The sequence below is a fragment of the Ovis canadensis genome, chromosome 3 (genome assembly GCF_042477335.2).
Source record: "Ovis canadensis isolate MfBH-ARS-UI-01 breed Bighorn chromosome 3, ARS-UI_OviCan_v2, whole genome shotgun sequence".
In the NCBI taxonomy this organism is placed as follows: domain Eukaryota; kingdom Metazoa; phylum Chordata; class Mammalia; order Artiodactyla; family Bovidae; genus Ovis; species Ovis canadensis.
In genome coordinates, this window is record NC_091247.1 from 227398628 (window position 1) to 227408660 (window position 10033).

Consider the following 10033-nt stretch of genomic DNA (forward strand, 5'->3'; position numbering starts at 1 on the left):
TAATTGAGAACACCACAGAGTTCTTCTCTTCCCCCCACTCCAAATCTCCCTCATCCTAAGGTGAGAACCCAGGTCCTGACAACACCAGTCCCAGGGGACCCCAAAGTTGCTTCCCAAATGTCCTGCCTCCCACCCCACCACTGCCTCACAAGCAAGGACCAGAGTCTGTTTGTCCTTAGAGGACTCTCCACCAAGGGATTGCAGGCAAAGTCCCTCAGATACAGCCCTTTTCTTCAAGTGGTTATGTCATCAATATCATACACAGATCACTAGTTCCTGTTGGATTCCAACTTACATTTTCCTCCATCCTTTTGCTTTTATTTTTTACATGTAAAATCTAATATTTAGGGTGTACTGGGTGACGTGCACGGTTCCTGACTCTAGAGGGAACGCTATGGTCCACGTGATGACCCCAACACTACTGTCAAAAGCCACCCCCCCGCCCCCACGAAGCAGGCTTAAAACTCTTCTCCATTCCTTTTGAAACAGCCCTGGGCTGGGTGGGAGGACTCCTGTGCTCCGTCAGCCTCAGGCCCACCGGCAGCCTTGGCAAGTCCCTGGCCTCCCCAGACCTTGGCCCTGCACCTGTGAACTGAAAGAGTCACACCAGAGGTCTCCGGACAGCTCATGCCCCCAGGACTTCAAAGTTTCCACGACACCACTTTCACCCGTTAACCTGTTTCACCTTCACAAGAGCCCAGTACATGGCACAGAGAAGGGTTTCCATAAAGAGAATTCCATGGAGGAATTACGGGGCTCTTTACAGTATGGAAACTGAGGCTCAGAGAGGGGCTGGTTTGCCCTCAAGGTCTCATTAGGTGAGAAACGCCCTGAAAACACCGCTCCATCCTCAGTACAAAGCGCTTTGGTCAGGGAACGCAAGGCGGTGGGGCGGGGAGGTTCAGTGGGGATGGATTTGTGCTTTGAGCACTTCGGTCCCGGGAAGCCGGGTTTATGCAAATACCCTGCGAGGAGGCTGAGGATTGGCTGGCTCGGGTCGGGGCGGGGCGTGCCCTTGGCTCAGGGCCGACAGGTGCGCGCGGCGGCGGGACAGGCGCGGTCCAAGCTCGCCCCCTGGACCACCTTCCCGTCCTGTCGCAGCTTCTCCCAGGCGATGCCTCCGCTCTGGGTAGTGCTGGCCCTGGGCTGCCTGCGACTTGGCTCCGGTAAGCGGAGAGTGAGAAGGGTGGGGGGCTCTGTGCCCACCGTGGACGGGGCGTGTCCTGCGTCCCCCATTATCCTGAAGGGTCCTGAAAGGCACCTGGATGGGAACTTGACTTACTCACTACAGGAATAGGCGTGGGTGCCCTGCTCTGCGCCAGGCCCTGTGCAGGCTCTGGGGACCCAGATAGGGCTACTAACAGCTAGCATTGATTAATAAGCTTTCTCTGATGGGAGTTCAAGGGCTCTGTGCTGGCTGTGAGAAGACACAGGAGCTGCTGGAGAGCAGGGGAGGGTCTGGACTAGATTCCTGGTGATGCTTTGACTCGGGAGGGGAGGCACATTCTTAGGTGAAGGAGCAGCACGGGAGGAGGCGGGTGTCAGGGTCTACCCTGGGAACCTCCCGCCCATTGTCCATCGGTGTGGCTGGAGCGTGAGGTCAGGGGATGAGCACACACGTCAGGCTGGGGACCCATGAGGTAAGGCCCAGAGCTTCAGGGCCTCACTGCCCCTCCAGAGAGGCTGGATCGCTTTGGAGAGCAGTGGGGAGCCCCCAAGGGGCCCAGCGGTAAGGGGTTGCAGTCAGCTTTGCAGGTCAGAGAGCAGAGAGTGGGGGAGGGCTGGTTACTAGGGTCCAGGTGAAGAGGGTGGACTCAAACCAGTGAGATGAGTGGGAGGGGCCGTGGGGTTCTTGGCGACCAGATGTCTGTTGAGGGTAGCGAGAGGGCAGCAGTTCAGCCGGATTGCCCGGTTTCTGCTCAGGATGGCTGGGTGAGGGGAGGGGAACAGGGGCTCTCCCCAGGTCTGAGACAAGCTCCTGAGATGGCCTGTGGGGAGAGGGAAAGCCAGTGCCTGGCACCAGCGGGTGCACTGGCCGCAGGCGTGCGCGTGTGGGCGTGCAGATGGTTGCCCTTGGGTGTGGGCAGTTCTGCCGGGGGTCAGCTCCCATCCTTGCTGCCTCCTCCAGGTGTGAACCTCCAGCCCCAACTGGCTAGTGTGACCTTTGCCACCAACAACCCCACCCTCACCACGGTGGCCTTGGAAAAGCCCCTCTGCACGTTTGACAGCTCAGCGGCCCTCCACGGCACCTACGAGGTCTACCTCTATGTGCTGGTCGACTCAGGTAAGGGCTCTGCTGCCCTCGGGCTGCTCAGAAGGTGGCTTTGACCTGTCTGTGGGCAGGAGAGGAGGAGCCAAGGCAAGGGGCGCTCCATCCATGCAATCAAACCACCCCAGGCACCTCACTGACACGGTCTGGTATCTGCTCTGTGCCAGCCCTGGGCTGGGGACATCTGCCCTGGAGGGACATCGAGTCTAGAGGGGGAGATAACAGCGTAGAACACTTACATCCTGCCTGGGGCTTCGCAGACCTTAGAGCTGATCGTCAGAACCTGCCTGCAGGGTGTCTGTTAGGATGCCCGACACAGAGGCAAATAATTGGGGCCTGGAAAGGCAGAGTGACGCGTGAGAGCTCCTGAGCTGGAGAGTGAATCAGGGTCTCTGGTCCTCGAGCTCAAGTCCTTCCTGAGGCTTCCCAAGGTGGTGCAAGATAGGTATTTGGGAGGTGTGCTGGCTCTGGGCCAGCCCCACCTGTTCACTGGCAGAGACCCTGGGGTCCGAGAGGAGGAACCCGATGACCGCCTCTTAGCTTTCAGCCATTTATAGCGGTTCGTGTAGCCCTGATTTTATTGACTGCCTACCTATGCCCAATCCCAGTCTGTGGGCACTGCGGGGTGTTTTCCTCCCATCTCGCAAAGGGTCTAGAGAGATACAGTGAGTGGTCCAAGATCACCCAGCAAGTAAAGAAGAGATCCCAAGACCCGGCTTGGCACTGGCGCAGAGAGGATGCTTAGGGACATTTGTTGAATGACTGAGTGAGTGACTCAGCCCAGCACTGCCTCCACAGCTAGCTTCAGGAACGCCTCTGTGCAGGACAGCACCAAGACCCCTCTCAGCTCGACGTTCCAGCAGACCAAGGGGGGGAGGACAGGGCCCTACAAGACTGCGGCCTTTGACTTGACCCCGTGCAGCGACTCGCCCAGCTTGGATGCTGTCTGGGATGTGTCCCGGGCCTCGGAAATCCTGAATGCCTACCTAATCAAGGTGGGCACCAACGGGACCTGCCTGTCGGACCCAAACTTTCAGGGCCTCTGCAACCCACCCCTGTCCGCAGCTACGGAGTACAGGTGAGTGTGAGCAGCTGCTGGAAGACGGCAGGTGAGCCCCAGCCCCAACTTGGTGTGGGGGAAGAGGGCTGCCTAGAGCTGGGTGAAGCGTCAGAGGCCACATTCCTTCAGAGCCTACCACATGCCAGGACCGTCCTGGGTACCGTGAAGGATTCCTGGCTTCCTGGGCGGGCGATTGTGCACAGGGCCCTATGCTCAGAGGGACTCCCTCTTGGCTTAACTCTGCCATCACCATCTTGAAAGCCTTCATGTTTAAACAAGGGGCCACATTTTCCCTTTTGCATCAGGCCCCACAAAGTACACACCTGATCCTGGCCCATCACCCGTGTAGCAGTTTGTTTGACAGGGAAGGAACAGTGGTCCAGAAGCTGAAGGGGGTCACTGTGAGAAAAGCTGGGGTTTGGTGTGAAGGCTTCTCCTTGCTCCCTGCAGTGTACCCTATCGTGACCCACCCCAGAATTGAGGGTCCCCAATTCATTTTCACACCCATGTCCTGAGCATCTTCTCGGGGCCGAGTTGGGGGCTCAACGGTGACCTAGGCCCCGGGGGGCTTACCCAGTGCCAAGCCTTGACTACACCCACTCCAGTTCCCATGGAGACATCCGGACAGGGGTCTCTGTAGCCTCTGGGCCACATCTGGGCCCAGGCCGTCATCACCTCCATCCTCTCACACAGCCCTCTCCTCCCCTCGCCTTGGCCAGCAGGCAGGACTTGAGTCCTGGATGTCCCCGCCCCCACCCTCAACTCTTACCTCTGACCTTGTTCTTCATGGGAGAAAACCTCTCCCTCCTACCTGAGCCTACCCTACCTAGGGGACTCATCCCAGCCTCTGGAATTCCCATCTTCAAACCTGTCGAAGCAGGGGATTAAGCAAAATCCTGGATGGTATGAAGATTTTAAGGGTCTTCTTTTTTTTTAAGTGTCAAACTAGAGGCTGTTGATTTCTTTGATCTCAGAACATTCATCCTTTTTAACTGAAGGTGAAGAAGGCCTAAGGCTATGGGTATTCTGTACGGGTCGCCTGAGCTTCCTTTATGATTTGCAACGCTTGATTGGGATTTTCTGCCTATAAAGTTAGCTGTTATCAGAGGGCAGCGGTGTTGCAACAGATACTATTCCCTTGGTTTTTTTTTTTTTAAGTCACTTTTGTGAGACCAAGGACCAGGCTAGGAACAGAGGAAGGCAAAAATGCAAGGAGGACAAATGGGTCACTACTCCGCAAGTCAGCTAAGAGCGTAATATATGTGACAAAGAAACAGAGGGGCTCCCAGAGGGAGAGTGCAGGCTCTGAGGGCTTCGTGGAGGAGGTGTCTGAGCCGGGGAAGCAGCCCAGGGGGAAGGTGATGCCGATGCAAAGTCCAGCAGCAGCCTGCTGCCAGAACACCCCCCTGCCACCCCACCCATTGTGGCCACCTAGATTTTCATCTCCCGCAAGTCCCGGTTCTGCCCCCAAACCCCGCGTCCCGCCCCCTCCCCATGGCCAAGGCTCACAGCATGGATAGAAGTCATCCCCGCTCCACTTCTTTCCAGGTTCAAGTATGTCCTGGTCAATATGTCCTCGGGCTTGGTACAGGACCAGACCCTCTGGTCAGACCCCATCCGCACCAACCGGCGTAAGTGGTGGGCGTGGGCTGGGGGTGGTCCTCAAGGGAACCTGGGCAAGCAGACTCAAGCTGTCACTCGGAAAGTTCTCCCCAGACACGGGCAGGTCACTGGATTGATAATTTTCCCCATCCTCGCCCGCCCCCTCCCTCCCCTCCTCGAGGGCCAGGTCATGTGACACAGGAAGGTGGAGGACTCGCGGGTGTTTGGCCCAGCTGGCGCGGGTGTTACGGGCTTCCCTGGTGGCTCAGGGGTAAAGAATCTGCCTGCCAATGCAGGAGACGTGGGTTCGACCCCTGGGTCAGGAAGATCCCTTGGAGGAGGAAATGGCAACCCACTCTAGTATTCTCGCCTGGAGAGTTCCATGGACAGAGAGGCCTGGTGGGCAACAGTCCAAGGGTTCTCAAAGAGTCACATAGGACTGAGCGATGAAGCACGCACTGGCCAGCTGGACAGGCATAACTGGAGACAGAACCAGCGGGCATCTTCAGCTCTGATGATGCATTTGCCTTTAAAGGGCAGGGAGGTTACCGTGCATTTAGACCCTAACCCACCCCCTTGTTGAACCCTGCCAACGACATCATTATCGCCTAAGATGGTTCCAGAGGCATCTCGGCCACAGGGGCAGGAACCCTGGAGGCAGCAGGGTGCCATTCTCCTGGAGAGCCCTGTGGTTTTTCTAAAGTGGGCGTCTTGCAGGCCCAAGCATCTGCCCATGGTCCTGCCTGTCTGTCCTCAAGCCTCCAGCTGTGTTCTCAACACAGATCTGAGGTTTATAAATTCAGAATCTTATCTGTTGAAGCTTAGGGGCAACAGAAGCGATTTCCCAGTATAATTTTGACGACCCGTGACCCTAATTTTAGACCTCCCAGGACTTCCCTGGTGGGCCAGTGGTTAAAACTCCACGCTTTCACTGCTGGGAACCCAGAATCAGTCCCTTTTGGGGGAACTAAGATCCCACAGGCTGCATGGCACAACCGAAAAAACCAAAGAACCCCCTTGCCACTCACAGTGATCTTGTGGGTCAATTAGGGCTCGGCGAGGTTGCCTGAGGTCACAGGGCCAGTGAGGGTGCAGATGGGCAGGCCCGGGTGTGACTAGGTGGTTCCGTCCCATCCTCCGGTGACATGGCCACGCTCTGTGGTGCCACTGGATCAACACTGCCCTGGTTCAATCCCAAGTTCAATCCCAGCCGCGGAGCCTCACTGCTGTGTGAGCCCTTCAGGACCTCAGTTTTCCCATCTGAGAAATGGGAAGGACTATCCTTGCCCCGCTTCCCCAGCAGGGCTCCTTTGAGCAGTCCAGATGAAGGCCCCAGGCCCTGCACTCTAAGGGCAGGGCCTGGAGATCAGTCTGCTTGGAGAGTGTGCCCTTGGGGACCAGACAGAGCACGGCTTGAGGCTGGAGTCCGAGTCCCGTTGAACAGGCACGCAATCTCCCTAAGCTGCAGTAAGCGATCTGCAAAACAGGGTCTCATGTGATCTACCTGGGACACTGGACGGGAAGTGGCCAGCTCACAGGAGGACCTGTAATGATTTGTCCACTTTGTTCTGGTGGGCGACACTGGTCAGAGCAGAGGGAGGCCACGGTCCCCCGGCTTCATTAGATTAGGGACCTCCCAGTTCAGTTCAGTCATTCAGTCGTGTCCGACTCTTTGTGACCCCATGGACTGCAGCACACCAGGCTTCCCTGTCCTTCACTATCTCCCAGAGTTTACTCAAACTCATGTCCATCGAGTCGGTAATACCATCCAACCATCTCATCCTCTGTCGTCCCCTTCTCCTCCTGCCCTCAATCTTTCCCAGCATCAGGGTCTTTTCCAATGAGTCAGTTCTTTGCATCAGGTGGCCAAAGTATTGGAGCTTCAGCTTTGGCATCACTCCTTCAAGTGGACACCCAGGATTGATCTCCTTTAGGATGGACTGGTTGGATCTCCTTGCAGTCCAAGGGACTCTCAAGAGTCTTCTCTAACACCACAGTTCAAAAAAGTCAGTTATTCAGCGATCAGCTTTCTTTGCTCCACCTGTATTTTGTTTATAATTTGTATCCCGTCTTCACCAGAAGACTTGAGACCGTTTATCATTTAAAATCATACAAAAAGGCAGTGATAAGAGGGTGAGAGTAGACACACGCGAGACAGAGCTGGGGAGTGGAATACGGAGGCAAATCTAATTTCGCCTCAGACCCAGGGGGAGGCACTGGCCTGGCCTCGCTTCATCCCTGAGATTTTTGGCCTCCAAGGCAGGCACCCCCAATCCCTGGGAGGAGGCTGGGCAATGCAGTGTCCAGGGAGTGACCGCCTGCCTCCCGCAGTCACCCCGTACTCGGCGATAGACACGTGGCCGGGCCGGCGGAGCGGGGGTATGATCGTCATCACGTCCATTCTGGGCTCCCTGCCCTTCTTCCTGCTCGTCGGCTTTGCTGGCGCCATCGTCCTCAGCCTCGTGTGAGTATCTGCCAGCTGGGGGTGGGCAGTGCGGTGCTTGGGGACACACCCCACGGGAACTCTTCCAAGGTGGGGAGAGCCTGGGAGTAAAGCTGCCTTCTGCCCTGGGTGGCGGGGTGGGGGGGGGGGGTCCAGTGAGATGGGAGAAGGGTCCCGGAGAGGCCCAGGTCAAGTCTTCAGCTGGGTAAGAGGGGCTTAGGGCCAAGGCCCTGTGGGTGGACCCCAGCTGCGACACAGCGGTGCGTCTTGGGCAAGGATTGGGCTGGCCGAAAAGTTCGTTCGGGCTTTTCGTATCGTCTTATGGAAAAACCCAAACAAACTTTTTGGCCAACCCGATATCTTATCCTTCTATGCCTCAGTGTCCTCTTCTGGAAAATGGAGATTCTGATCAATATTGTCTGTCCCGTGGAGGTGCAAGGGATAAGTGAAATAGTCTCTCTACTATACGGGCTACTGGGCACTCAGGCGGTGTTGTTCAGTCGCTCAGGCGTGTCCTGCTCTCTGCGACCCCATGGACTGCAGCACGCCAGGCCTCCCTGTCCTTCACCTTCTCCCGGAGTTTGCTCAAATTCGTGTCCATTGAGATGATGATGCCACCCAACCATCTCATCCCCTGTGGCCCCCTTCTCCTCCTGCCCTCAATCTTTCCCAGCATCAGGGTCTTTTCCAGGGTCAGGGTGGAATCCAAGTACTAAACAGGTCTTAGCTTTTGTTATCAGGATGGGGACACTGAGGTCTGTGGTGGGAACGGAGGCCCAAGGTCACAGAACCTGTTAAAACAGAGCTGGCCCCAAGCTCCCAAGTCACCTGAGTCCACTGACAACTCTGATGTGTGTCTATTTAGGTTAAGACTGGAGGGGTCCCCTGGGGTGTCTGGAGCAGCTAACAGAGCTGCCTGATGGGAAGACAGGCATGCAGTCACAGGATGGAGCAGGGAGTGAGTCAAGGCACCCACGGGTGCAGGTGCTGTGGGAATCCAGAGGAGAGCAGTGCAGATCCTCCCTGGAGTATCAGGGTGGGCTTCCTAGAGGAAGGGACAGCAGGAACAGATTCTTATCAGGACTGGGATGAATTGAAAATTCATGTGGGGTGCGCATCTCAGCAAGAGAGGCAGGAGACCCAGGCAGCTTTAAAGAAGGAGAGAGGGGATGCTTGTCCCAGTGTGAGTGGAGAAGGTGGATGGAAAAGCTTCTTGGAGTGGGTGAAATTAAGCGAAAAAGTAGAATTAGACAGGCAGATTTAAAGACATGGGGTGGGTAAAGGACGGAGTAGGGAGACGGCAGTGACCTTGGAAATCATTGCTCTCTGACATTTAGGTTAATAAAAACAAATAGTAGATGAGATTAGCCACCAAGGGACTGGTCTGTCTGACCAGATCTGGGAGCAGGTGGGATGTGGTCACGTCCCTCCCTCCCTTTGGGCAGCATCCTAACCATGGTCCTGTTATCTGACTTCCGTCTGGCTCTTCCATTGGTCTCTCCTAGCTCCCGCATCCCAGTTCCAGCTGCCCACAGGTCCCCATTCTTGCCCCAGACACACCCCAGGCCTTCCTATCAAATGCCTGCGATGCCTTTCTGTGCTTCCAGTCTCTTCAAGGCCAGACTAACTGCCCCCTCCTCCAGGAAGCCCTCCAGTGGCTTCTCTCCCCAGATTTGTCCTCTCTGCCTGGTCATTGTGTGCTGTGGTCTGTCTCCCATAGAATCTTAGCTCTTTGGGGACATTTCTCCAGCTCAGTAAGACTTGTAAATTGTCTACCCAGTTCCAAAAGAGTTACACTCTCCTTAACGCAGGGCCTGGCACACAGGAAACAGTCCAGAAAGACTGGTCTTTTGAATGAAGGCCTAAGGTGACCTCTGTGAAAGCCACGTCCAAGTAGAAAGGTTCCTGCCCAGCTGAGGGGGCGGTTAGCTCTGTGCCCCTAACCCCGGCTCTGCTCATCTCCTCTGTCAGGGACAGGGGCGATGCTGACGGGGCAACAAGCCACGACTCCCAGATCACGCAGGAGGCTGTCCCAAAGTCCCTGGGGACCTCGGAGCCTTCATACACGTCTGTGAACCGGGGGCCACCCCTGGACAGGGCCGAGGTGTATGCCAGCAAGCTCCAGGACTGAGCCTAGGCGCCTCTTCTGGGCAGCCACAGTCCCTCTGAGGGCCTTGCCCGGGGGTCTGTGGGGAACAGTGTTCACATCCGGACCCCACCCAAGGCGACAAACACAGGCCTGTGGATCCAACTACAGGAAAGCGCTTGATAAAACCTTCCCGAGATTTTGAGTTCAATAAAGATGTACAGAATGACTGAGATGCTGAATGAATGAATGAGTCGCTGTCATTTTGAGGCGTTGCATTGTTTCTCCAGGGGGTGGGGGCAGGGCTTTCAGTCAAGGCGAGGGTGCAGAGGGTAACGAGATCAGGGCTGGTGGCATACCTTCGCTGGAAGATGGGAAATCAGCGCCCCCATGGATGGGCTCATGGGAGCTTTAGGGGCCAGCCTATGACAGGTTCAAGTACATCCTGGTTGTTATGTCCTTGGGCTTGGTACAAGACCAGACCCTATGTTCAGACCCCATCCGCACCGACTGGCATAAGTGGTCCTCCAGGGAACCTGGGCAAGCAGACTCATGCCGTCACTCAGAAAATCC

The 10033-nt window shown here is 56.3% G+C and overlaps 1 protein-coding gene across 1 annotated transcript; it reads left to right on the forward strand.

The window, feature by feature from the left end:
• Positions 1 to 891: 891 nt before the first annotated feature.
• On the forward strand, positions 892 to 9706 carry UPK3A (uroplakin 3A). The gene is made up of 6 exons (XM_069586521.1): positions 892 to 1166; positions 2129 to 2284; positions 3068 to 3347; positions 4878 to 4960; positions 7263 to 7395; positions 9346 to 9706. The coding sequence occupies exons 1-6, from the start codon at positions 911 to 913 to the stop codon at positions 9503 to 9505; spliced, it is 1068 nt and encodes a 355-aa protein (XP_069442622.1). The 5' UTR covers positions 892 to 910; the 3' UTR covers positions 9506 to 9706.
• Positions 9707 to 10033: the final 327 nt, after the last annotated feature.